Raw genomic sequence first — 27,610 nt, 5'->3', positions numbered from 1 at the left:
AAATGTAGATAATTGTGAGTTATTTAATTTAAAACACGAATAACAGAAACATGTTGGAGATTATGTTAAAAAAAGGAGCTCAAAACCACTGTATAAAGTCACGGTAAATAATGAATAAAATTAATTAAATAATAAATATCAAACTGAAAAAGAAACAATTTACACATATAATATTTTTATATTTTTCATAAATATTCATAATTTGTTTTTAGAAATCCATAAATATAGAGATCAAAATAAACTTTTATATTCGCTGAATTTCAAGGGTAGTCTTTCACATGGAGCTGTTACACGCATCGTAAATGTTTTTGTGTTAGTACAATGCACACTGCAGATTTGCTTTATTATTATACTCATTTAATTATGTCACAGTCAACACTTAAAAACATTTTTATTACTTAGTTGTAAAGCACATACAAATTGTTTAGAGGCAGAGGGATACAAACGAAAAAAAATTTAAATAGCAAAAATACTTACTATATTATTATTATATAATATTCGGATGAGAGGTGAAACGTCTTCAAGCAACTTAAAGAAGTCCAGACGCTTTTCTTTGCAAGCTCCTTTGATTACTATATTAATTCATTACATTTAGAATAAAGAAATAAATAACCATTACTCTATTTTACTATCATAAACCCCTGCACACACCTATTTGCAAACTACTACTACTACTAAATAATAATAATAATAATAATAATAATAATAATAATAATAATAATTACCTATGATGTTGTTTCTGTTCCAGACTTTATACGTGTGAAATGTTATAATTACTAACGATCATCAATAACGGAGCACGCTGGGAGAGGTTTGCCTTATTGTGAAAAAAAGGGACCGGATGTGGGCGGGGTAGATTCAGGCTAGCTTGCAGCCGGAGCGCTTCCTGCTGCTTGTCGCTGCTCTCAGAGTGGAACCAACACGAAACCAGCGCTCCCAGTGAAGCCAGTCCGCCCAGCAGAAAGGGAGCAGGCCGCAGGTTCCCCGTGAACTCACCGGGACACACGGACGGACCGACGGACGAACGGCGGGAAAATGGCGAAGACGTACGACTACCTGTTCAAGCTGCTGCTCATCGGGGACAGCGGCGTCGGCAAGACCTGCCTGCTGTTCCGGTTCAGCGAGGACGCCTTCAACACCACCTTCATCTCCACCATCGGTGAGTCTTCTCCTCATCACCCTCTTCCCGGTGTACCGGCCGAACGGAGGGCTAGCTCCAGGCCACAAGCTAACTGACCGGAAAAGTGAAAGTGTTCGGGTGGGGTGGTGTGGAGCATGTGACCTCTGACCCCTCAGAAACATACAGTAGTTGTGAAGTGATGTATCTGTTAACTAATTAGTGATCGAGTATCACTTAATGGAGCATTCCCACGGTTTTTCCCATCCAGTTACTAATACTTATTATCATCAATATCATAAGCAATACTGTCATCAATAATATCAGCGCACGTGTCTAACAAACTCACAATCAGTGTGGTTAAAAACAACTTTATTTAACTTTAGAAAAGAAAAGAAACTCAGATGTTACGAAAATCAAAGGGATTTTTAAGAAGATCCACTAGAATTTTTGTTTGTTTGTTTGTTTGTTTTTAAAATGTGGACAAACTTCTAATAGAGTCCGCCTCAGTTTGCTTTGGTTAATCATTTTGTATGACCTTACTGAACAATTTTAAAGGAAAAATAATAATAATAATAACACAAATAGAGAGAACATTTTACCAAACAAAATGAAACTAGTAAACTGACTGAGACCAAACCAAGTGGAGAAATAAAGTAAATACAATTTGAAAATATGAAACTACAAAATTATAATAACTCTGGTTGGACCTATTTTTCATTTACTTTTTTAACATATTGTAAAAAGTAATCATCGCCTACGAAACCAAACTGAAGCTGATGAAAATGTATTTTTTTTTGTGATGAGCCCAGAGAAGTACGTCTTTTGTCCACTTATACAAAGTTTTTGATTTCTTTCAATAAACCCTAACTTTACTTTGAGGGGAAAAAATGTTTTGTTTCACTGACAGAAATCACAGCTCATACTTCATGAATCTGATTATTAATTAGACAAAATTTTGCTTTCATAAATCTTCATTTTTAAACAGACATTTTTAGATGAAGTCTAACAGTACTATTTTTTTTTTTTTTTTTTGAGTAATGCCAAAATCAGAGAGTAAAAGAATAAACGATTCAAAATATTTTTACAGAGTGTAGTTATCCTAAGAATTGTACTTTTAGTTTCCTTTTTGTATACACTATGTGCAGATACCACTGCATTGGGCTCTACGTTTTAGAGCTGATGATGTACATCTGAATGTACAATCATAAAAAGAGTCAAAAATGTACAAAATAGTCATGATTTATTTACGTTTTTTGTAATTATTGTCATTATTTTAATAATTGTCTGTTCTGTCTCCAAAAAATAATAGAAGTAGAATATGTGCCTTTGGGCTCTACATCCTGGGATGAACAGCTGGATAAAATAACAGCTGGACAAAGCAGATCCATGCGATGCTCTCAGATATCTCGGCTTCGGTTTGAAACTTGATGCCACTGGCAGAAAGGCTGCTTCACAGAGAAGAGCGTGCAGTTTGAAACATTAGAAAGATGGCACTGAGTTGCATCATGGGAAATGTAGGCTCCCCTTTTTGTGGTCTAACAGTGAGGATGTGTCCAGCTGTGTTGCTCAGATATAAACCTTCCTGTAGTTAATCTCACAGCAGAGAGTCGGAAACGACAGCAGGAATTGTGACGATCAAATGTGGATGAAAACACGACGGAAACGTCTGTTAATTTATTAGTTTTGTCGATTTTTTTTTTTTTTAATGGAACTTTTATGAGAAAGATTACTAACTTGTAATTCCCTGTTGTTGTGTTTGATTTATTTATATTACTTTTTAGATTTCTTCTTCATATAATGGCAGTAATAAAGCTCCTTTTTTAAATTTGGAGATGGTCGTGAAAAGCAGGTGGATGGAAACAGATCAGCTGCAGCTTTACTGATTTCCTGATCTTTAGTGAAGCAGTGGAGCTAATTAACATCAAAAAGTCCATCGATAAATTGCAGTAAGCAGCTGCATCAGGAAGCAGCTGTGCTGACGTTTATCTGGAGGAAGATGTTCTTACATGAGGCAGGTCAAAGGTCATATGAGGCCCTGGTGACGTCTCACATTGAGCAGGATGCAGTTTAGGCCTTCTGTCTTTGTGTGGACCCTCGGTGGTCCCTGACCGAGACCCTGAATCCTAAAGGTCCTCACAGAGATAGAGAAGCAAGACTGTGTGTGTGTGTGTGTGTGTGTGTGTGTGTGTGTGTGTGTGTTTCCGGTGCGTCAGCGGAGTGTGTCGCTCTGCTGTCTTCCTGGTGGAAACAGGAAGTGGGAGCTGTCTTCTTCTATCTGTCGGCGAGTGTTTAAGTAGTAGGGGGTGTGTTTGTGTCTTTGGTATCACAGTGAGGACATTTTTGGTGGTTCTTCAGGCTCTCCCCACAAGGTCTGAGGATTCAGAGTAAAATCAAATATAAGTGAGCGGTTATACAGAGGCTTAAGAACGTGTGTGCGTGCGCGCGCGTGTGTGTGGGATGGGAGACTGAACTGATAGAAGCTTTTATTTTGGGGAAAAAAGAAACAAAAGATTGAGGTCATCAAACTGGCTAAAGAGTTAGGTTATTGCTACTCCTATTTATTACTGATTATTTCCTTAACTTGTTTGGTTATTAAACTGCCAGAAAAAGTCTATGTGACGACTTTACATCCCTCAAAACCTCAAAGATTTTCAGCGGACACTCAAAGAGAGCAGCAAAAATGTGTCACGACAGAAGCAGGAAGTTCCTGAGGCCAGAAATATGACGCAGGATTTGGCGAGGTGACGTCGGGTTTAAGTGTGTTGGAGATGGTTCATTAGTGGGTGATGATGTCACATTTTTACTTTGTCCTGGTGGATCTGCACTGACCTGACTTCACCTGTTCGTCTTTAACTTGGAAGTAATAAACATTAAACGGCAGGTAATTTGCTTCATAGCTGACTGAGTGGATGCACAGCTCCGGATCTCTACAATTAAAGTATTTTTACATTATGTCAAAGTATTTAGCAAAATGAGATACAATTACAGCCGAATCTGATTACCGCATTTATCAGGGTGTCAAATACATGGCTGGGGGCCAGAGCTGGATCGTCAAAAGCTCCGATTGGGCCCCTTGGATGGCTGTGGAAAGTGTGAAACTGGAAGGAGGGCATAAATTTGGCCACAGCTGATGAGGTGTGAGCCTCTGCAGGTCACTGTGTTTAAAGCTGTAGGATGAGTCAGGTGTTACTGGTTTGAATTCTGGTTTTATTTTTGTTCTTTTATTTTTTTGCTCCCTGACAGTTTAACATCAGTCACATTTTAACACAGCTTTCCTTCAAGGCTTTAAATAAACTTTATTTATACAGCCTGTTTCCTGTCACGCTGAGCACTGAAAGATATTTGCTCTGCAGGCCAGCTTCTCAGATTCATAAAGCAGTTTATCTCTCACGCTCTTTGTTATGTGTTTCATTACAGTTTTGTCATCGGCCGCTCTGCTGCCAGTTGACCTGTCCATGTTTCTGATTGGTCAGAATTGGTTAGAATTATTTGTTAGATTGTTGAAGTCTAGGCTGATTCATCGAGCTGGTAACATCTTTAGCCTGATTGCTGATCTCAGGTTGCTTCATAGTGCGGGCATTCGATTGGTTAGCTATTATCTGAACAGCTGATTGGTGGGTGGACTCTCCTCACAGCTGAGCGTGAGCTGCTGAGCTCTCTGCCGTCTCATTATCTCGGTGTCGCCCTGATTTATTTATTTGATTTGTAAACTGAGGGGTTATTGTCTGTAAATTTCAGGCTTTCCACACAGCGACAACCCTGGTTTTTACAGTGGCACCTGAAGGTGTCATCTTCCTCTCACGGCGCTCCACTCTCTGCTGGGTTGTTCCCAGTTCATTTGCCGGAGCTGCATGAATGTTACATGAGCTCCCACAATCCTCTGCTGCGGCGTTTGGACAGAGGACGCTCTGTGGCTGCTCTGTCAGAGGTCTCGTGAGAGTCAGCTGACCTCTGAGCATGTGTGAGTGTATCTGGCTCTGTGAGGGCCACTTTTGAGGAAGTTGCATTAAAGAGCTGTTTTGAGGGGTCCAGACCTGGTACTAGAGCTCATAGGTCAAAGGTCACCTGCTGCTGCATACAGCAGCTACTCTTTGTGGGATTGCCAGTTACAGTCTTGGATCAATATATAGTTACTGCCTGTATCACAAATTTGACATCACATCCTTTTTCAGGCTGCATGGAGGTGAATTTTAATTGGCTGGAAACGTCATGTGACCACGCTGTAAACTGGTTAAACACAGAAAGTTTTTTTATTAATGCATCTGAAGACTGAACAATAAAAAGTGCACAGAGTGATTGATGATCAGCACTGCCAAAATAACAAAGAAGAAGAAATGAAAACTGTTATTATAGTGATGGAGTCTGGTACAGCCAGTGTGCTTGTCTGTGACGTAAATATGAAGTAGGAGCAGTAAAAACAGGTACGAGCAGAAGCACAAAGGGGGGTTTATGGTGATATTTAGAAGTATTGCTCACTATGATGTGGAGGATTGTCATGTGTGTGTACATACGTTTTTCATCATGCACACAGGAAGGCAGGAAGAAGGTATTAAATGTTATAAAAGGCAGTGATGTTGTGTTTAAGTGCTGCTTTGTGCTGAGTATTTAAACACTGACACTGAGTTACTGGTTTCCTCAGCTCTGATGCAGGCTGTGTGTGTTTGTGCGTGTGCATTCTTCGTGTTGTGTGGACATAAGACTTTACATGTTCTCACCGTGAGGACTTACTTTCCTACTGAGGACACAAAATAAAACCACCACGATGTAAATGTGAGCGCAAATGCTTAGAGTAGGAGCAGGAAATGAACGTGAGTCAACGTGGTGTGTGTGTGTGTGTGTGTGTGTGTGTGTGTGTGTGTGTGGTATTCATCTTCCTGTTTTTATTTCAGTGAGTGAGCGGTCGCAGACTTCTATAAAGCTCAAACAATGAGCTGATTGTCAGGTTGGTTAGTTAATTGACAAAAACACTCTGAGTTTGTTCTGTAGTTGTTGTGTTTGAGGCAGAAACTTTGCTTCTCATTGTTTTAAAAGGTAATTTTTAACCTCTCTGTCAGAATCGAAGGCATGTGGGCCAAATCCAGACATTCACAAGTTTGAGTCACTTTAGGTTTCTTAAACACGGCTGTAGGTGCGACTGGCACAGGGATGCAACCGAACTGAGCGAGCTGGCTAACAGCAGGCAGGCTGAAGCTGTGACGGCAGCCTACATGTTTTAGTCAGCAGACAGAAAAGTTTTAAAGTCACAGACGAGAAACTGAAGCTTCAGAAAGCAGCTGAACTGAAAAGAGTCACAACAGAATTGTACCTTCGCTTAAGCTAAAGCTCCACTTTGCAGAGCGTTAAAGGCAAGTTTCAGGGCGGAAGGCCCGGCTGTTTGAAAAACTACGGGGTCAAAGGTCTTTCACTTTTCTTAATTAAATGTTACAAAGGCTAAGGAGCTATTTTGGACTAGTTGAGAGTTTCATGTGTTTCTAAAGCAGCACACAGAGCTTTTCGATTAAATTTAAGCATGTCTGTAAAATATATTTGTCTGAATGTTTTTGCTGGTCGTCTTCTGCTCTTTGGCGAGTCTGTATATTCCAGTGTTTGTCTCTTTTCTGGAGTTTTTGTCCTTTTCTTTGATCATTTTGTGTCTTTTGTAACTTTGGCCATTTTGCATCTTTTTTTCTGGTTTTGTTTCACTCTTAGACAGTTTTGTCTTTTTGCAGTTTCCTTTTTTATTTGGCAGTTCTTCATTATTTTGGGGGTTTTGTTAAAGCTTTAAATACATGTTAATTCTTACTTCCAAAGAAATAAACAGTCTGTAATTCTTCTGGTAGTTTCATTTTAATGGACAGACTTGAAAGATATAAATTGATTTGCATGTCATATTGAGTGAAATAAGTAGTTGATCCCCTACACACCAGCCAGAACTCTGGCTCCTACAACCAATCAATCAGTCACTCAATCACAGACACTCCTGATCTCGTTATGGATATAAACTACACCACCGCTCTACCACCGCGGGCGAGAGCTGTCAAAGGACGTCAGGTACAGGATTGTAGATCTAAACAAGGCTGTAATGCGCTCGGGGAGAAGATGACAGCTGTTGGTGCAATTATTTGTAAATGGTAGAAATATAAAATGACCGTCAGTTGTCCTCAGGAGCTCTATGCGAGGTCTTGCCTCATTGGGTCAGGATGATTATGAGAAAAGTGGTGGATCAGCCCAAAACTACAGGAGCAGCTTGTTAATGCTCTGAAAGCAGTTTGGACCACAGACACCAAGAGCACCATTGACAACACTCTCTGCCATAATGGAGTGAAATGGATGTTTGTCAGAGAACGTAAATGATTCAGAGAAGGGTTGGAGAAAGTGCTGTGGTCGGGTGAAACCAAGGTTGAGCTCTTTGGAATCGGCTGCATCCGCCGTGTTGGAGGAAGAGAAATGCTGAGTACGACCTTTCCCTCTCCTCTCCTTCCCTCAGCCACAACACTGAGGATGGGTTGTTGGTGGGTCTTCCAGCATGACAATGATTCAAAACACACCACCAAGGCAACACAGGAGTTAACAGCATGGAGTGGGCTAACACGAGCCCACTCTAAAGTCTCATCTGACAATGATCAGCTGATGCCTGGGGGACTGTGACATTACTGTTTTGCTTCTTAAAGCAGAATGCTCGATTTATCAGCAGCAGACGAAACTGTTAGCTGCAGCATTATGTTGTGGGTGGAGATGGCGGAGGTCAGTGACCTCGTCCGCTGCATGTTTCCGTAACAGGCAGCAGAAAATGTTTCACTTCCTGGTGAGAGAATAGAAAGAGCTGCTGAAGAATGGAGGGAAGAGGAGAGGTTTAGTCTGAGCCGAAGAAGAGAAGCAAAGAGGAAATCAGCTGACTCATTTTCTGCCTTTGCTCACATTAAATTCAGTTCTCTACTTCCTACATCAGTGGATTCATAAGAGGAGAGATTGAGAAAGACGGCACATGGAGGCATCACTTTGATGGTTGATCATGTTGTAAGCACAGCCACAGCTCCAGCGCTAACATCCCAAAATAAGAAAAGTTGACACCTTTATAAACAGTTAATGTGCCGATGTGTTGCCTTTACGACGCATGGCAACGAAACAAAACACAGCATACACCAAAACCACAACAGGAAGAACTGATGAGTTACAACCTAATAACAGACTCTTCTAGTGTGCCACGATAAAAGAATGTAACACTTTAATAATCAGGCCCGTTGTGACCAGCGATGATACTCAGCGCAGAGAATAAACGTGAGCCGTGTGAGTCTTTACAAAGTGTTGAAACCTGCCCGTGTTCTTCTTCTCTAAAAGGAAACAGAGTAGCGTTTCATTTTTCTGTTTTTGGGGGGAGGGTGGGAGCTTTATTTTGGCGGGTCTGTGCTGCTCTCTTGAATGTTTGGCTCCTCGGTCGTGCGCCTCCTGTTGGTGGCTTTGTGCCACTCTTTGCTGGATTTCTTTGTATTTTATTGGTGGGGTTTTTTTTGTTGCTCTTTGGTTGTCTTTTGAGACAATGAAGTCATTAATTGAGAATGTGATGAAAGTTCACTTCTAGCAGGGCTCAGTCCTATCAGTCCAAGACAAAGTTAGTAATTTAACAGTGGGGGAAATAAAAATATTACCTGCTCTCTGCTTAAATCAGCACATCCTTCAAACATGAGACACTTAACCATAGAACGGGTCCATAAGAGCCAGGATGGTTTCATCAGTCATTCACTTCTTGTGTCATTAGTTGTAAGATCAATGAATGAATGAATGAAATCAGTTGCAGCTGATGGTGAAGTGGCGTGAGGAGGGAGGGGTTTGGTTAGAGCTGTAGCCCAGGGATTTGAACCAGCAGCCCAAACAGCTGTGAGCAGGAGGAACCCGAGCTGTCAGGGCTTCACATCCGCAGCTTCTTGGAAGCATTTCTTCTGCTCAGGCAGGAAGAAGTGTTTTTAAAAATATCTTCGACTTCCTCTTTGACCAGGCAGGCACAAACCCAGTCAGCTGACAGATTTAAGACGCAGAAGAGAAACAAACACGCCTCAGCGTTTGTTTTAACCACATGGCCCTGCTAGCAGGGCTTCCTCTGCATCAGACCGCAGTTTTTAAAAGCATAAAACTCCTGCACTCACTGACAGCCGCTTTTATCTTAACTGTTCATTATTCCATCAGTCCTGCTTTTCTGAGTCTGTCGTTGGGCAGAGAATAAGACGGAGTGAGCCCGAGCGCTCTCTGCGTCTGCTCGTGATCGTTGCTATGACGCTTTGGCGTCTCTGGAGCTGTAAATATGTTTGTGTCCGGAGCTTGAAGCTGACCGTTGTTTCTCTTTCAGGAATCGACTTCAAAATCCGAACAATCGAGTTGGATGGAAAGAAAATCAAACTGCAGATCTGGTGAGTGCCACTCTCTGCTCCAACGTCCGTGTGTGAGCTTTGAGAGGAGATGAACCTGAAATCAGGTGTTTTGTTGTGTGGATATTTTTAATGAGCCTCTCAGTGCGGGTGTGTAACAGTGGCTTCTTCCTGCAGGGACACAGCAGGTCAGGAGAGGTTCAGGACCATCACAACGGCCTATTATAGAGGAGCCATGGTAAGACACACCCCCTTCCTGTTACCCCTCTGCTGATGCACAGGTAACGTGTCGGTCACCAGTGAAACAAGCAAGAAAACCTTTATTTATACAGCAAATTTTATTCCAGCTGAAGCACAAACAAACAAAAGGCAATGATAACAGGAAAGACACATTCAAGCTAATCCATAAAGAAATAGAAACCAACAATAGATGAGTAAAACAATAAAAACATGACACCAATAGAAATAAAATGGAAAAACTTGGGAAGCTCAGCATTAGTCCAAATTAAAACCTAAAGTTTAAAACCATTAGAAAAGAAATAACATGATAACTGAGACCATGACTCAATTATCTACTTTAGTTGGATTTAAACTCTGATAATGTGGGAGCACACCTGTACACCTGATTTGCTTCAGTGCCAGGTGATTGGTTGAGACCAGCCACAACCAGGAGGCCTGAGCTGGTTCACATCATGCAGGGCCTTGTTAAAACAAGCTGGTCCTGACCTCAGGAATCAGCTTGCACTTCCTGTGCTGATGTCATTTCCTGTCTTGTGTTCATTAGGGCATCATGCTGGTGTATGACATCACCAACGAGAAGTCCTTCGACAACATCAAGAACTGGATTCGCAATATCGAGGAGGTAGGCCACGCCCCTTTGATGTCACGTGACTTTTGTTATTTTCAGAGCTCACATTGTTCAGTTGGATTTGAAGAGGTCTTCAGGTGAACTCCACACCTGCTCCCGAAGAAATGCTTGTATGACGTCATCACAGAGTCATGTGATCTGTTATATAATGAGACAGATGCTCTCCATCAGATCCGGCTGAGCTTGAGCTGTTTTTGCAACAAAGAATGGGGGAAAATTTCAGTCTCTAGATGCACACCCCAAAAGACTTGCAGCTGTGATTGCAGCGAAAGATGGCTCTACAAAGTAAGGACTCAGGGGAGCTGAATACAGATGCCACACTTTTCAGATTTTTATTTGCTTAAAATTTTGAAAACCATGTTATATTTGTACCACTTCACAATTATGTGCTGCTTTGTGTTGGTTTATCATAGAAAATCTCACCACGTTTGTGGATGTAAGATGACAAAAGAGTATGAATACTTTTTCAAGGCACTGCATGAAGGTTAGGGTGTAATTATATGGAAGCCCGTTTCCGCCACTAAATAAAAACAAAACAGCTAGTATCCATAACTTCGACTTATTAACTCGAAATTTCGAGTTAATAAGTCGAAATTTAGTAAGTAGTTTAGTAAGTACGCCATCCTTTAAGATGGTTGGAAGATGTGACATCCTCATGACTCATTTCTGGACATCAGACCTGCTGAGCTCTCGTTCCTTATGATGTGTGACAGAAGATAAGATCGGTGTTAGTACCGTTACTCGCGCTCACTCTGCAGGGTGACGGAATACGACCGTGTGCGTTCACTTCCACATTACACATCAATTCCAGCTGTAATCAATACTCAGTAATCAGATATTGAGATCCGTGATGAACAGCTGCAGTTATCTCCTGTTTGAGAGGCTGTGGTGTAGGCCCTCCTCACAAACACAGCACACAGAAATGCTCTAAATCCATCAGTTTGCTTTGAGTGTATGTGGTAGAAATGTGCAAACCTGACACGTGTTCAATTTCCATCACTTATCGAGGTCTTTGTGGCAGAGATGCCAAGACCTCCGTCTCCCCGGTCGCCTCCTGCAGCTCTTCTGGGGGGACACCGAGGCGTCCCAACCAGCAGAGAGATGTGATCTGTTTTCTATCCAGTGAATTCTTCTCAGAAAAACAAGAATTCACATTTTTGAGATCACACTTTTTTTTTTGTTCAAGGATGCAACTAAATAACTTTAATTTATAAATAAAAATTTATTTTCTTGTAAAGCAGTACATTTGAAAATTGAAGGATAACAACAATAATAATTATACTTTAGCGTTAAAAACATGGTGGATTAATCCGTGTGTGTGTGTGTGTGTGTGTGTGTGTGTGTGTGTGTGTGTGTGTGTGTGTGTGTGTGTGTGTGTGTGTGTTTTCAGCATGCCTCTGCAGACGTGGAGAAAATGGTTCTGGGAAACAAGTGCGACATGAACGACAAGAGACAAGTGTCCAAGGAGAGAGGAGAGAAGGTCTGAGCCGATCCCTGCAGAGAGCAGGACTCATTCGATCAAACTGAGTGAAAGCAGGAAACCTCCAGGAGATGATATCATCTTATTATTATGCATTTAGGAGCAGACGAGATTTTTACTCTTTGCTTTGCTTCAGGGATTCATTTGCTGACAGTTAGAAACGCTTCACACTGATTTCAGCCTTAATGAGAGAAAACGCTTCTGAACTTATGCTTTAAATGTCACTTCAACCTTTTCTTCTACCTGGGTGTAATCCCTTTCTCTTTGGTTTTCCAGCTCGCCATCGACTACGGGATCAAGTTCCTGGAAACAAGCGCCAAGTCCAGTATCAACGTGGAGGAGGTGAGTCCTGATCCCGATCCGCCGTCTCCTCCGTCAGTGCCGCGCACACGAGGCGACTAATTTCTGTCCCGTTTCCCTTCACAGGGCTTCTACACGCTCGCCCGAGACATCATGGCCAGGCTCAACAGGAAAATGGTGAGTTGAGCAGATTGAGGTCTGCGGAGGCGGCGCTCCGACTCGAGCAGCTGGCTCCAGATATGTAAATGACTTTATCAGCTGAACATGCAGGGGATGAACGTGCCGCTAAAATTAAAGACTGAGTTGGTCACCGTGAGCAGGAGATTGTTAATCGCCATAATCAGCCCCGCTGTGTTCTTATAACTGATGTGACCTTTGACCTCCTTTCTTCCTGCAGAACGACAACAACCCGTCAGGTGGAGGTGGGCCCGTCAAGATCACGGAGCCCCGCTCCAAGAAGAGCCTGTTCAGGTGTTCGCTGCTGTAGGCGGAGCCTCAGCTCAGACCTCCTCCTCCTGCAGCAGGAGCTGAGGAACAACCTGTGGACAGTTTAGAAGCCTGCTGTGACTCCTCCTCCTTTTCTTCTTCTTCTTCTGTTTTCTTGTTGTCTGCTGTCAGCTCAGCAGTTGGAGGCTGAGCCAACGCAGCATCTCAGTGTTTGTTGCAGCGAGAACACGGAGGCGACGATGATGATGATGGCGATGAAGGACAAGGCCGATGACTGTTTGTACCAAAGTGGGTGGGGCTGTGGCTCCGCCCTCTCCTCTGATTTTACGTGTTGAGGATGAAGCATTTAAGGATCAGACATGTAGCAGACTCTTGCAGAGGCTTCAGTCCGACTCTTACAGCAACTGACCAATCACAGACCAGCGGCCTGGACTACGAAGCAGGTAACCAAGGATACGAGGTGCGATTAAAGAGTTCAGCCAGGCGGTAACATTCAGTCCTGAGTCAGTGGGAGTCTAAGAGGTCAGGCGTGGACATCAGCAGCTCCACAATCACCCGCGATGACGGCTGGATCTCGCTCGGGTCTCTGTTCTGTCGGCATCTACAAATCCATCCGTCAGGCTCTCACTTCCTGCCTCCCTCACTCATGAACACACTTCTCCGATGGGGCAGCAACTCATTCCCAAAGAGTCTTCGACCAAATTCAAATCAGAATCAATGTTTTCCATTTTTTAATTTTTATTTTTTTTAATAAACACCGTAACTGAACTTTCCGATCGCACCTCGTATGTCTCATCTTGATCTAATCGTGAAAAGTGGGAACACGGTGGTTGTGAAGCCAAACCAGGTTTTCTGAATCTCTGTGCACAGGTTTACAGCCTCATGCACCGCCGTCACAAACCCCAAAACCTGGTTAAACCTGAGGTCTCTAAGCCCAGGTCCTGCTTCGTGGTTCAGGCCTGTGTCAGATCGCTTCAGCTAATCTCCTGCACGCCGCCTAAAAATAAGCTGAACTACAGGAACTTACCTGATGTTGGTTATCAGAGGCAAACTGTGCAGGACCTTTGAAAACGTCCTGAAATGTGCAGCTTTGTATTTTAGGAAACTTTGCAGGAAATCAGCTGAAAAAATTCAAATAAATATATATAAAAAATATAAATATATATAAAAATGTATAAAATCATTTTCATTTCAATCTTGAATTTCCAACTCAAACATAGGAAGTAAAAGCCCAGTAAGATCGGCGGGCTTCGAACAGACGAGTGGAAATCATAAAAATATTATCGAGTTTTAAATTTTGTGTTCACTAAAATGTCTTAACCTTCATGTGACCTCCAGCCTTCATTTCCTTTCAGAGTTTATTTTAACTAAACAGAACTAATAGTTTTATATTTTATCTTTTTTTTAATGCATCTTTAGTTAATTCTGTTCCTTTAAAACGTCTCTGTGATAAATATGTATGAAAGCAGAGAAAGTCCCTGCGAAGCAGCTTTTTCTTCTCTGTTCAAAGACGCGAAGAAGCTTCTGTTTTTACTTTTGATGCTTTTCTGTGTTTTTGTATTTAGTCGTTTAATAGCACACGTGCTACTTTTATTTTGTACGTTTTCAAAGGAACTGTACAACCTGCGCTTTTATTTTGAAGTGTTTTATTTTCATGTGCAGCTGCTGGTGTTAGATTTCCTCTTTCTGACTCCCGATCGGTTCATTGGCTGAAACTATATATTTATTATGATTGACAACAACGATTGATTAAATTCGATGAGCACGGCGTGGAAACGTAAAGTCAAACTTTTAGTTTCCTGCAGTTTTCTCTGAAAAGCTGTTTCCGCGGAAGGAGCTCGAGCTCTTAAACTTTTGCAGCCGATATTCTGCGATAACTTTGACCGTCACGACTATCCCAAAACACCCCAAACAACGGCGGGAAGCAAGATGGAAACACGGGATATAAACTGAAGCTACTTTCAGCTTTTTGGAAAGTCCTCGAATTCATATAATCCCTCCTGACTGTTTCCGTGAAGGCAGAGTGAAAACGGAAAGATTTTGTGACGTCTGTCCTGAGCCCGCCAAAAACGAGTGAGGCGCGTTGCCGTTGGTCGTTTTTGTCTGGCTTTAGATGGGTTTCTAGTTTTACAAATATCGTGAAGTATATCAGAAGCAGTGTTTTTTATATATTCAAGTACTTCATAAAGACCCTACAATAACAGAAAGCGCCCGTGTGCAAGTGGTGACAGTGGGAAGGAAAAACATCTTTTTAACAGGAAGTACCCTCCAGCAGAACCAGGCTGAGAAAAGACAGCCACCGGTGCCGGTTTAAGTGATTAAATATCCCATTTTTGTCTGAAATATGTCTGTACTCGTTTTTACTGGAGCCTGGTGAGATGCAAGGTGGTATCAGCAAACTTGGCTTACCCCCCTGAGCACTTCCTGCCCAGCTCAAAGCCTGCAGGATCTGTTCCTCCAGTTCCTTCGGAGGAAAAATACTTTCAGTGATTTAGCTTCTGGAAAATTCCTAAAAATTGAATTTTGGCTTGATCCCGAGTTCAGCGGGAACAGACGCTCAGCAGCTGCAGATGAAGCCCGTGTGCAGAAATCAGTGTTACAGCACGTTTGTTTACAGCAGTGCTTTTATTTTACTCCGCTCGGCTTCCTGTCACAGCCACAGACTGTAAATAAAGATGGATGACATGCCGCCTCTTCCTCAGAGTATCCGCCATTCTGGTTTAATGCGGAATAATTCTGACCTCAATCAGAGAAGCTGCCAATCACGGCCACAGACATCAGTTTAAAGCACACAATCAAAAAACAGTAAGAATGTACTTGGAGGGGGCGGGGTTTGTGACCTGTGTACCACGTTTCCTCACTTCCTGTCATCCATCTTTATGTCCAGTCCGAACGTCTTAAAGATTAATGAAGAGCTGAAGGAGGCGTGCTCGACGTGTTTTTGTACTTTTCAGCACTTTGTAATTCGCTATGCAAAAACCACTTTTTCCTTTTATCAGGAGTTTGTGTTACTGTGCTCTGATTGGTCACACAGGTCGTCAGACGCATCGATGTGTTTGTCAGAGGTCATACTTTTAGTAGGAAACTAGAGTTTATTTTAAATGTGACTTTCAGATTAAAAGCCTTGTCACTTCAGCACATGGAAAGACGGATGGTTTTAATAAAGTTTTATATTTGGGACTTTGGTGTCGGCTGGGATTGAAAGTTACTGATGAGGGTGAAACAGATGAAGGCTCTGAGGAGGAGCTGGATGTTTTCTTTTTTTAATCTGAATCAAAGAAAAGGGCTGCAGACCAGAGGCTCTTAATGTGAAATTCACAAGACTGATTCAGTAAGTTTCGGTGACCTCTGACCCCATCAGTGTCTTCCGTTTGCTCTGAGATGATTGGAGCGTCGTCGCTGCTTCAGCTGATGAACAATAAACAACTTTCTACCATCTGGTTTGTTTTTCATCTTTAATCGCTCAGCTGCTGCAGCGAGGAGAGGATGCCTCGGGTTCACTGAGGTGATCCGGGCTGAGGCTGAAATGATTTCTCCTACAGCTGTTTGAAACACTCGCCTGACCTCAACGTGTGCAGGACATGTTGGGTTATGTGATGATGAAACTTTGGTGATGCTTATTTAAAATGAGTTTTTACACTACATGTGTAACAGGTACAGTAATTTACTTTTACAGGTGGTAAATGAGATCCTATAGGTGTAACTCTGCATGTCACAGTACGATCAGAAGAGAGGTGCTGTATGATTCTTAAAGTTCACTGGAAAAACAAAAGTCGACATCATCATGACCTGCCTGATGAGGCTGTTGTGCTGTTGTCTCCGTATTATTCCGTAAAACCTAAAGAAATGAATGTGTTTGGCTCCAGGTCAGCTGATCTCCGAGAGAACACAGAACAGGAAGCATGTGAACAAACTCAGTTTATTATTCAAGTAAAAAGTGGCAGCAGACGCTCAGCTGAGGGTTTATTTACACACATGTACAGACACAAACCTGCCATCCTCACAGCACGCCGGCCCGCCCGCAGACTGACCCTGGGTCAGCATGACAAACGGACGCGGCGGCGAGGAGACGAACTCAAACTGTCCTTATTTACAACACAAATGAAAGCAGCTGTCCGACGTCCGGGTCAAACAGGAGGAAACGCAGAACTGCAGCAGGAAGCAGATGAACCTGCGCGCACACACAGACGGATTTAAGGTATGTATGGAGGTCTCGCGCATCACCTCAGAGACATGAGACTGGGGTCATCAGACCAAACAGAGACCAGTCGGTGACCTCCAGCAGACGCTGAAATCGTGTTGTACTCGTTTATATTTTTACCTGGTGATCAGTGTTTTCTTGGGGGCGGGGCTTAGATTAATGCAGATTACTTAAAGGCGACCATCCTGAGCTCACTTAGTCTCTGATCTGTTGCGAACTCATTGTTATAGCTTTTGCTTCATGTGTCAGCCTTTACGTCTGCCTGCCTGTCTTTAGAAAGACTCGCATGGTTAAAGTTATCATTAACAGTTTGCTCGGGTTGTATGCCTTTTTTTCTTTTGTTTCCCTTTTTGATTTTTATTCTCATACTTTGCTTTCCCGCTTTTTTTCTGCAATAACCCAAAAAGCCGTCAGGGTTTGCCCATTTCCAGTTTTCCCCCCCAAACACAATCCCTCTGTGAGGACCTGCAGACTTACAGGAACGTCATTCAGGCGAGCTGATCACACGATGGTTGCCGGGCTGATGACTGCAGCTGCTTTCTGAGGACAGACGGAGAACACCATCAACCAAACATTTATAAACTCAGAGAAATTCCCAGAGAATCACCGAGCCGCTCGGAGAGATGACAAACATATTTAAAAATGCTCTAACTCCGCCTCCTTCATGGCGCTGTCTGCACTCACAGCTGAAATGTACGGGCTGTTGAGGTGCTGTTTGCTGGGGGAAGAGGGGGAGGGCTCCTCGGGCAGCGCTTCCTGGAGGTGGGAGGACACGCAGCCGCTGTCGGAGCCAGTAGAGCCGGAGAGGCAGCGAGACGACGAACCTGAACTCTCAGTGGCTGAAGACAGAAAAAAGAAAAAGAAACTGCAGTCAGGCGTTAAAGTGAAGAGGCTGGAGGATTGGGACGAAGATTACTCAAACCTAATCTGAGACTCATGAGTTTAGGTGTGTGCTGACGTACTCATGGAGGGCTGGCTGCTGGTCTCGTGCTCCTGCTCGTCTTCCTCGATGCACGAAGCGCTGAAGGAGCTCTGAGTGGTGGGAGGAGGGGGGATGCTCTGACTGCAGGAGGGAGAGGAGGATGTTATAAAACCAGCACAAGAACCTTTGACAGCAGGACAGGTAAGTCTCACCTGTACATGTGCAGATTGAGCGGTCCCAGCAGGCTGGCTGAAGACGGGCCTAATGCTGCAGGGTCAGAGGTCACCGTTCCCCTTTTAAAAGGATTCGAATGGTCGAAGACGGAGACGGCGATGGACGCCCGCGTTCTGGCACCTGAAGGACCCAATCACAGTTTTACTTTTTGATCATCAGTAACTAACGAGCTAATTGGTGAATTCTAGTGAAAGTAAAGTCTGAGCGGCACCTCTGCTCTTCATCATGTAGTGAACGGCTCGGTCGCTGATGGCCGCGTCGCTCGGCTGGATGTCCAAGAACGGTTTGTTGCCCACGCCCATCGACACCATCTCCTTCAAACGCATCTCTGCTGGCAGAAAGACAAACGGGTGAGTTGATCTCCGACACCGACGCTCTCCTGAACGCTCCGCCATCCGCACCTTTGTTCCTCGTGGCCTGGGTCCACAGGATTCGGGCGATGTCGTTTGTCCAGGCGTGTTTTGCGTCCGTCGTTGTCGCCTGAAGGATGAAGGTCTGATTCTTGGATGTCCTCCTCCTGAACCAGATCTCAAACTTCAGCCCGCTGTCCCCCGTCGACTCTGTCAGACCAACGTCCGCCGTCTGCAGCACAGGCACACGTTTTCTGCTCAGAAAATTCCTCGCCTCACGGTTGGCGTGGGCTCGCCTGCTCTTGGAGAGCTTACCTTGAAGGAGTGTTTGTAGATGAAGACGTCCAGCCCTCCCTCCATCTTCTTAGGTTTACTGAAGAGGACGAGCTCCTCGAACAGGAAGATGCGACGCTGACATTTCCTCCTCCCACTCCAGACAGTGAACTCGTCCTGCCGGATCAGCTGACCCTGCTCCTTCAGGTTCACCTGCAGGCAGAAGAAGAGCTGATTGGGTTTAATTCCTAAGAGTAGCCGATTTAATTATGTTCATAAGGTCCATCGAAACTTAATTTAAGACGTTGTAGACTTGGGCACGAACGATGACGCTAAAACAGGATTATAAGAAAGTAAAAGACCGTAAAAGCGGCTCTGCTGAGGCTCATGGGACACAGCCCTTAGTTTGGTAATCTGAACACAAAGGAATGGCTGGTCAGGCTTTTTGGAGGCTACCCCCAGCCTCACAGGGAGCTGCAGTCTGCTGGAGGAAGCCTCTGAACTGGCTTCTGGAGTATTTCACAGCATATATGGAAAATAGTTTCTGATACTGTTACGCTGTTTAACTTAAAAGAGCAGAAAACACAAAGAGGGAGCTTTTAACGACACGGTCCGATTTAAACGTCTCACCTTGAGCTCCGTCTTTATCATGAAACCCACAAACACAAACCTCCCATCTTACTGTGGTAATCATGTCCATCAAGGCGGTCGTGTGATTGGTTTTTAGTTGGACTACTAAAAAAGTTTTTCAGGATTTTGGATCCAGAAATTTTTAGGAGACCATCATCAAGGATTTTGAAACAAGTGATCAGTTCCAGAAGTTCTGCTCCTTGAATTTGATTCATGTGTGATGTGGAGGGGACTTTCACCTCAGATCAATATTTCTGGTGAGTCTAGAACACGAGTTTCACCTGAGCTCAGATCAGGCTACACTTACGTCACAGTCTCGAATGGCGTCCATGGCCAACAGGTCGTTTCCATGGCGAAGCTGGAACTTGACCATATTGGTGGCAGACTGCAGTGCCGTAAGCTCCGCCTCTTGTGCCACGCCCACCTCCTTCATGAGGTCAGTGAGGAGCAGCGCGTATTTGCTCATCCTCTGAACGGGCTTCAGCAGGTAGGAGGACAGGTCCATCTTATCGCCCAGCTCCAGCTGCTTCCTCTGCAGGAACGAGGGGGGCAGGGGTTAGTGCGAGTACAAATATGAGGTCACATGAAGGTCAAAGGTCAGAGGTGGTGGTTGTAGTTCTCACTCTGAAGAAGGAGTGTCCGTGATTCGCCAGAAGAGCGTCAGACTTGGGTTTGTTCTTGCTGTAAAGAGCGTACAGACCGAACTGCTCCTGCTGTTCAACACAAACAACAAACACATTCACACAGAGTACGTGTGTGTGTGTGTGTGTGTGTGTGTGTGTGTGTGTGTGTGTGTGTGTGTGTGTGTGTGTGTGTGTGTCCGTCCCCTACGTGTCTGAGGAAGCAGTGTGGCACTCTGAGCGGATGCTTCGAGCAGGCCTCCAGCTCCTTCAGGAAAAACTGGCTGTGGAAGTCGAGGAGTTTCTCCAGGTTGCCGAAGACGACAGTGCGTTTCCCCCTGAGATCCTGCGGGAGGTCTGCTCGGTCCATCTCAGGGAAGTAGTGATGTATGATGTAACGCAGTGAGCGGACGTACTCGCGCTCCGTGTTCACCATCTCCTCCACAATGTGACGCAGCTTGCTGCACACACACACACACACACACACACACACACACACACACACACACACACACACACACACACACACAGATGTCAGCAGAGAAGTGTCAGTCTACAAATTCAGTCTGAGAACCAGGATTACCCACCTGCTCCTGGGTCGGGGTTCTCCGGTGGGTGTGCTGGGTGTCCCGGGGCTATGTGGCCCCTGTCCTCCCCAGCTGTGAGAAGGCGTCCTGGGGCAGAGCGTGCGGTCTGCTGCCTCAGTGCTGCTGACCTCCAGACCACGGATGAACACACCCGTGTTTCCTCTGCGCACTGGCTCGCTGAGGGCGCGAGCAGACGGGCTGTAGCGCGACGTCTCCGGGGTGGCGGGGCAGTCGAAACTCTGAGTCTTCCTGAGCTGCTGTCGTCTGCAGGAGAAGGAAGAGGAGGAAGAGGAGAGGGAGAAGGAAGACGACGATGGAGTGAAGCAGGGAGAAGAATCCAGGCGGGGGAGTCTGGGACTGCAGGAAGTGATATCCACACGGTCTGAGGACTCGTCTGAGGAGGAGCTGCGAAAAAGTCGCCGGAGGAGCGGCGTGTGCTGCGGGGTGGGAGGGGAGGCGGAGCCAGCAGGGGTGGAGGTAATGGAAAGAACCGAGGAGGCATTTGTTTTCTCCTCTGGCAGGCGGGAGGAGAGCCAGAGTCCTGACAGAGACTTCCTGGAGGAGATGGAGCTCCTGCTGGTGGCAGAGTCAGAGCGGCGCCTGTGGGCGGAGTCACGCGTCTTGAGTGCTGCCTCCATCTTCCTGTCAAACATCTTCTTGGTCTCTTGACACTTTGACCAAGCGAAGCTCCACTGACGAAGGCCTCGCTCGCCCCGCAGTTCACCCGCAGCCACCTTCATTTCCTGAAAACAGGCGTCTGAGATTGGTGGGTGCAGACGCTGGTAGTCCTCCAGGCAGCCAATCACAGCTTGGCATTTGTCTGGCAGTGTGCAGTCCTCCATACTGATCCCAGCTAGGTGACGCATACCCTGCAGCGCCCAGCCATAAGCCTGCAGAGAGAGAGGGGAGAGTCATATGGAGAGCCGATGGAAAGGTGCCATTCCACTTCCTGTTAAAATGACTGCAGTTTAGCTGAAGTACAGCAGGGGGCGCTCAGGAGAAAGTCAGACAGCATCAAAAATCTGTCAGAAATTAAATAAGACGACTAACTAAAAACAAAAAAACCCAAACAATCAGCAGTCACGCTGTAGTGCGTGCTCATTGGTTGGTTAAGGACAATAGAAAACACTCTCAGTGGCACCCTGTTCAAAATGATAACTAAACATCAGAACCAGAGCTAAAGCCCAGCAGGAACTTTGTGTCCAGCTGGTTGTGATGGATGAAGGAAACGCTCTCTGAGGCTGCTGCTCGCCCGACGCTTCAAATCAACATTTACAGACGCTGTGACACCCCAGCGCTCAGAGGTGTTTTACTATAACATGAAAAACAATCTGAAACTCAAATATCATCGTTTAAAAAATTCAAAGAGCAGAAGATCTATTTTGTCCAGATGACATGACCTTTGACCCTAGACAGCAGCCCACTGAAGAAATGTTTTTTTTTTCTTTGTTTTAATAAATTCAAAAGCAAAAAGACTGAAAAAAGAAAAAGGCAGGAAGTGATGGGGTTACTTTAGCTGGTTATGATGGGAACATTTTAAGTTTCCCCAATCAAGTTGAACACCCACCTTTTCCCCGCCCACTTTTTTTTTTTTGGCTAGGGTCACACACAAAGATGCCATGGTGCAGGTCCTCTTCTCACATGGAGGAGGTCCTAAAGGGCCCGCACTAAAACAGCTGATGTAACATGTAAACTTTTAAACCATCTCTCTGAGAAGACGTTTTCCTCGTTTGTTTTCAAAGTGATGATGTTTCCTGGTCCAAGCCGTTCCAGCTTTTCCTTTAAAGCGAGCAGAACTCGGACCCGACACTGAAACATTCAGGGCGTCTCCGTTTTTTCTGTCTGTTCGGACAAACAACAAGAACAGACCGACAATGACGTCACTCTGCAAGTGTGTAGTCAGAGAGCTTTGAAGTGTGAGCTTGTGTTTGTGTGCGCACCACGAAGGAGTCGACCGCCAATCTCCTTTTTGCTGAAGGCTGGAGGGGGAGGAGAGTGTGTGTGTGTGTGTGTGTGTGTGTGTGTGTGTGTGTGTGTGTGGTAAATTAAAGACCAGAGGCCTCCTGCTTCTCCACTGAAGAATGACTGAATGAGTCTTTACCTTCCTGACATGCAGCTAACATATTACTTCACCACTAAAACAGCAGGAGACACACACGCACACAAGGTCATGTGCAGGTTATTCCAAACTTTTCAAGGCCTGGAGAGGGAAAGTTCAGCAGCACTGACAGCGGGTTGGGTTTGGGCAGGGTGTGGCCAGCAGAGGGCGCTGGAAGCACAGCAGGGTGAGGGTTCACTGTGAGGGTGCAGACACCCTCTTCAGTGCCTGCTGAAAGAAAACAACCCACCAGCATCGCAGAACACTGAGGAGCAGCTCTGACACTTCAGTCTCGGCTGATTTGGTGACAGCGGCGATGGTTTGAGTCTAAACGTGCAAAGCACAGAGGTTTGTGGCACAACAATCATCTGCTGCACGCCTGCCTGAGAAGGTGGAGGTGTGCTCCAACATCTATCTCTACCTACACCAACTCTTCAATCAGTCTTCCCAGAAAGGCTCAAAGAGGAGAAAGTGGTCCAAAAACAGACGGATGTGTCAGTTAATATTTCATTAGATAAGGTCTAATAATAATCCATTCAGACGTCTTCATGAGGTCGACGTAAACAACCAAGGCGGTGACACAGATATGATCCGACAGGACGTGCTAACAATGAAACCATATGGACATCGATGTGGCAGGAGGCTACCGGGTCAGCGCTCTCCAGACCGATTAGCTGCTGATGTGTCCTGATCGCTGCAGCCGCTCACTTCCCACATGCACAAAGGTGTGTGTGTGTGTGTGTGTGTGTGTGTGTGTGTGTGTGTGTGTGTGTGTGTGAGAGAGAGAGGATCGTCACAGCAGTCCTTTATTGTAACTGTACTCTTTATCTTCGATTCTACAACACAACAACTGTGGGTACATTTTAGTTGTCAGCCAGGTTTAATCATTTTATTAAGATCTGATTGGACCACTTTAAATGAAGATGACTTGGGGTGTTTTCAGAGGACCTTTTTATAATGAATAGTTTACCTGCAGAGACCGTGGCAGACAGTGGTTGGACTGTGGAAATGACCAATGTAGATCTCAATATTCTGACTGTATAAAAAGCTTTTCATGAACCCAGATGCTGTGTGTCTTTGGACTATTTCAGCAGCAACAGGCTGGAATGTCTTCCACATGTAGCACACAGCAGGCGCTACTCTGTGGTTTAGGTAGAGAAACACCTGGTCGAGCGTGCAGGAGGCAGCACACATGATGGCCGGCCGTTAGCAGTGATTGTCTGGGACGGTTAGCATTAGCTGCCAGGTTAAAGACTGGAGAATTAACGGTTGGAAACTTGAACACGCGCAGCTTCTTTGGACCAAGTTGTGGGCTGCTGTGCATGTACCATTATTACCAAAGGCTGACCCTCCCTCTACTGGAGGTCTCTTCCTGTTAAAAGAGTGTTCTTCCTCCCCATCATCACCAAGTACTGCTCACAGAGCCCAGTGATCACATGAGCCTCTCTAATATTTAGGATCTTTACACTTCAATATGAAGGTCCTTCAGATAAGTGTTGTAAACTGTTCATATAATAATATGAGGAACAGATTGTTCCTTTGTTTTCGTCTACTTTCATTATTTTAGCATCGTTCACATCGATTTATAAAGTAAGGCTGAAGAAATGTACTGCTTTCCAAGTAAGGAAGCTTTGGATCCAGCGTTACTGGACCATTTCCACTTCACAAACCTGACAACATTTGCTTTTAATCTATTTTCAGGCCTCCGACAATCAATGATCAGAACAGATGCCGATTACGTTTCCGTCGATCAATAAATTGATTATTCGGCCGATTGTTTCAGCTCGCCTCTGGATGTTTCCAAACAAGAGAGGGAGTGAAAACGTGGGGCAGAGAAGAGGAGGACTCTAATTAAAATAACATGTGGTTGTTATGGTGCTGCAGAGGGGGGAGGCAGGAGGGGGAGGAGGGATAAACAGGAGCACACGGGCTGTGGTTTTGGGGACAGTGGCCCTGCAGGACTCCAGGCCTGGAGCCAGTCAACCAAAGAGGAGGAGGGGAAACAGAGGGAGGGCGGAGGAGGCCAAAACCCTCCAAACCATATAAAAGGAGGGGGTAGGGCTCCTTTCCTCCTCCTTCAGAGGAGTAGTGGTGAACCTACTTCAAACGGTTCTGCGGTTCCTGGAGGAGAGCGTTTTGTCTTCAAACTCTTGTTGATGTGAAAGAAGTCTTTTGTTTCACTTTGTTTCTTCACTCTTTGCTCCGTTTCTATATTCTGTGCTTTTATTCTGAAGTCTTCATATAAAAGGAAGAAATGTCAAACAAGGCAGAATCCTCCAATACCAGTGTTTTTATGCCCCGACGTCAGAAACAGCTGTGCCCAGAGCTGTCGTGTTTTCAGGTGTCCATTTGTCCCATTCTTGAGATACTTAAACATGGCAAAAAAAAATTACTTGAACTCGAAGATGGAGGGTAAGATTTTCATGGTCAAAGGTCACTGTGAGCTCACAATATTCAAGAATTCAGACACTACCTGACAAACTGTCACACATCGTTTTCGGTGCAAAACGGAAAACTTAAAAACATAAAACTGACAGATGCTGTATCCTGTCCAGATCAGAGGAAACTGATCTCCTTCCTTTCAATATAAAATCACTTATTATAAAAACACATCTACATGCTAGCATGTCATAGCTGACAGAAGGGAACTGCTGCCAGAACGCAGTCGGAGGAACTGATCCGAGGAGGTGTCGACGGTTTGGATCACAGCAGGTACCGACGAGGTTCAGAATGAACCCAATACTGTGTTCGAGTGGTGCGTATTAAATAAATGAGCTGACACATGACCAGATCTGGTGTATCGCCATCCGAGAAGAAACTAGGCAACGTGGTGAAACTATTCTGAAAACGAGCCCACGTGGAGCTGCTAGCGCCTGGCCAAACCTCGCTGCTGTGCTAAAAGCTGTTATTTTTAAAGACTCTTAAAGAGGTAACGGGTGAACTGGAAATGGATCAAAATTATAGAATTCATTATTTTTCCCCAATATCTAATCACGATTAAGTGATTTTACCAAAAATATTTAAAAATAAGTAAATACAAGAAAAAACAAATGTTTTCTCCGAATGCTGCTCATCCCCTCTGAAGAGAAAAGTTGGTATGAATCAAACTGATTTTGGAGACTGAGCTCTGATAGCTGTGGTGGAGCAGCTGGTTTACTGACTGGAAGGTTAAAGTTTCTTTACTGGCTCCTTGAAATGAAATGACAGTGTGTGTAGGTACAGCAGAATAAACCCGTAGCCTGAGATTGCTCCCTTTATCGTCCACCTATGAGCACAGAGCGCTCTGCCAGCTGTTGGAGTTTTTTCCTGCCACTCAGCTGTGAACAATGTGGACACGACAAAGCGGAAAAGGGAATGATGTTGCCGCTGTGACTGCTGTGAAATGGAGCAGACAGCCAGTTTTGTATTTGCTAATACCCATTTCCTTTCCTTTCCTGCAGACTCTAGCTGGAGTCTCCGTCCCCAAAACGCATGACAAGCAAAATTACCTCCGACACACCATCATCGAAACAGACAGCAACCCTGTGTTGCTTTATATGCAAAAAACACGAGTCAGGGTGGGAATGTCACTGAGCCGCAGCAACATGACAACATGCGTGATCTGGAAACGACACGATAACATCTGCAGCAGGTAAACTGGTAACACACACACACGCGCAGAAAGAGAGCGAGCAACAAGCAGCGAGAGCAGCTTCAAAGATCTCTCTGCAGTCAAAGTGACGCCAAGTTAACATCAAACGGCTGAAAAACTGCCACACACACACACACACGTGCTGATAAAACTTCTCCAAAGCAAACCTCAGCTGTGTGTGTTTTTAAAAAAACAACAACAAAAAACAGTAAGAAGTGTGTATCGTACCTGTGTGTTCAGCTGAAGCTCTGAAGCCTGAGTGATTCGCGCAGAGAGCAGCATCCTGACCACACACACACACACACACAGTGACCCCCCCAAACTTCATCAATGGGCTGAATGGCAGATGGGCGGTCCCAGGAGGAGAGGAGGGGGGGCATCACCACGGCGACAAAGACTTTGTGGTGAAAGGAATGAAAGGGGGATGGAAAGAAAACTTGGCACCGGAGTGATACCTGGACCGACCACACACACACACACACACACACACGCTTCATTCCTGTCTGTGTGTGTCAGGTCAGTACTGCCTGCTTAGTGTATCAGAGAGGAAACTTCAGCACACTCTGTGGTTGGTGTTGTGCAGAATTTGGTGGCGTGACTAAAGCATCCGAACAAACTTCACTGGTGAAAGTTTAAACATCGGTCTGAAACACGTGCCTGCCGACCGGCCGAGCCCACCACTGAGTGAGGCGGCTCGGATCCCCACAGGCTGATGTTTTCACCCACAGAGCAGACATGTCAGGACAGGACAGGAAGTGAGGCTTGAAAAGACTTCCACACAATGAAAAATAATCTTCTTGTCATCGCAATTTCAATTTTTGTTTTCCCCAAATAGAAATCTTCTATGTCTATGTTGCATTTCAACAGAGAGGCTGTTTCTCTCCTTTGGTTTAGTTCAACTTTGCAGCAAACCGAGCGAGTAAAAATGTGTCGGTCCGTCATGTTCATTCGCACGAGCTTATGAGCTATAGCAAAAACCATAATTACTTTGTTGGTAATTGTACGCTTGATTTCTGTACCAACTTATCATGAAGTGTCTTTTTACAGGGAATTTGGGATCATCCTTTCGAAAAACAAATGAAACAAATGAAATGAAAGACAAAGGTCTACGGACGTGCGAGGTCGTCAGAAGGGACTTTGGATGAGCGGCTGTTTTTTTTGAAGAGGCAGCAGGAGGCCCAGCAGCTGCTGCACCTCGGGAGATGATATAGAAAATATAGTTTGTTGCAGGAATGTGGACCATGTAACTTCTTCGGGCTAAGTGTGGCTGGGACCCAATGTGTGTGTGTGTGGTGGGATCTGGACAGATCAACTGGATTCTTGATTTTTCAGTTATCACAGGACTTGTTGCTGCCCCACGTGGAGGAGTTTAAGTATCTCAGGGTCTTTTTCACGAGTGAGAGACTGACAGACTAGATTGGGGTGGTGTCTGTAGTGATGTGGACGCTGTACCAATCTGTTGTGGAGAAGAGGGTAAAAGCAAAGCTGTCGATTTACCGGTCGATCTACG

General features: G+C 44.8%; 2 protein-coding genes across 3 annotated transcripts in view; one reads left to right on the top strand and one right to left on the bottom strand.

Moving 5' to 3' along the window:
* The first annotated feature begins 838 nt into the window (after positions 1-838).
* Positions 839-15,990, top strand: LOC101472377 (ras-related protein Rab-8B). The gene is made up of 8 exons (XM_004539854.4): positions 839-1,159; positions 9,441-9,501; positions 9,637-9,697; positions 10,244-10,321; positions 11,718-11,807; positions 12,084-12,149; positions 12,234-12,284; positions 12,505-15,990. The coding sequence occupies exons 1-8, from the start codon at positions 1,036-1,038 to the stop codon at positions 12,592-12,594; spliced, it is 621 nt and encodes a 206-aa protein (XP_004539911.1). The 5' UTR covers positions 839-1,035; the 3' UTR covers positions 12,595-15,990.
* Positions 15,991-16,455: 465 nt separating this feature from the next.
* plekhg4 (pleckstrin homology domain containing, family G (with RhoGef domain) member 4) overlaps positions 16,456-27,610 on the bottom strand; it is a 44,581-nt gene continuing 33,426 nt past the window's right edge. For both annotated transcript variants that reach the window (XM_004539857.4, XM_012920517.4), the window contains exons 13-24: positions 20,372-21,261; positions 19,996-20,245; positions 19,788-19,877; positions 19,472-19,696; positions 18,577-18,747; positions 18,313-18,493; positions 18,123-18,239; positions 17,890-18,031; positions 17,718-17,818; positions 17,440-17,594; positions 17,233-17,295; positions 16,456-16,725 (exon numbers count right to left, since the gene is read on the bottom strand). In XM_004539857.4, the coding sequence (XP_004539914.3) occupies positions 17,257-17,295; positions 17,440-17,594; positions 17,718-17,818; positions 17,890-18,031; positions 18,123-18,239; positions 18,313-18,493; positions 18,577-18,747; positions 19,472-19,696; positions 19,788-19,877; positions 19,996-20,245; positions 20,372-21,261 (2,361 nt within the window). In that variant the 3' untranslated portion in view covers positions 16,456-16,725; positions 17,233-17,256. The remainder of the gene's footprint in view (positions 16,726-17,232; positions 17,296-17,439; positions 17,595-17,717; positions 17,819-17,889; positions 18,032-18,122; positions 18,240-18,312; positions 18,494-18,576; positions 18,748-19,471; positions 19,697-19,787; positions 19,878-19,995; positions 20,246-20,371; positions 21,262-27,610) is intronic.

This window comes from Maylandia zebra, linkage group LG1 (assembly GCF_041146795.1).
Source record: "Maylandia zebra isolate NMK-2024a linkage group LG1, Mzebra_GT3a, whole genome shotgun sequence".
Lineage (NCBI taxonomy): Eukaryota > Metazoa > Chordata > Actinopteri > Cichliformes > Cichlidae > Maylandia > Maylandia zebra.
This window is presented reverse-complemented; position numbering and strand designations above follow the sequence as displayed.

Coding starts and splice junctions, on each gene's coding strand:
- LOC101472377 (XM_004539854.4), top strand. CDS start 1,036: ATGGCGAAGACGTACGACTACCTGTTCAAGCTGCTGCTCATCGGGGAC. Junction 10,322..11,717: donor GGATTCGCAATATCGAGGAG/GTAGGCCACGCC, acceptor GTGTGTTTTCAG/CATGCCTCTGCAGACGTGGA. Junction 12,285..12,504: donor CCAGGCTCAACAGGAAAATG/GTGAGTTGAGCA, acceptor TTCTTCCTGCAG/AACGACAACAACCCGTCAGG.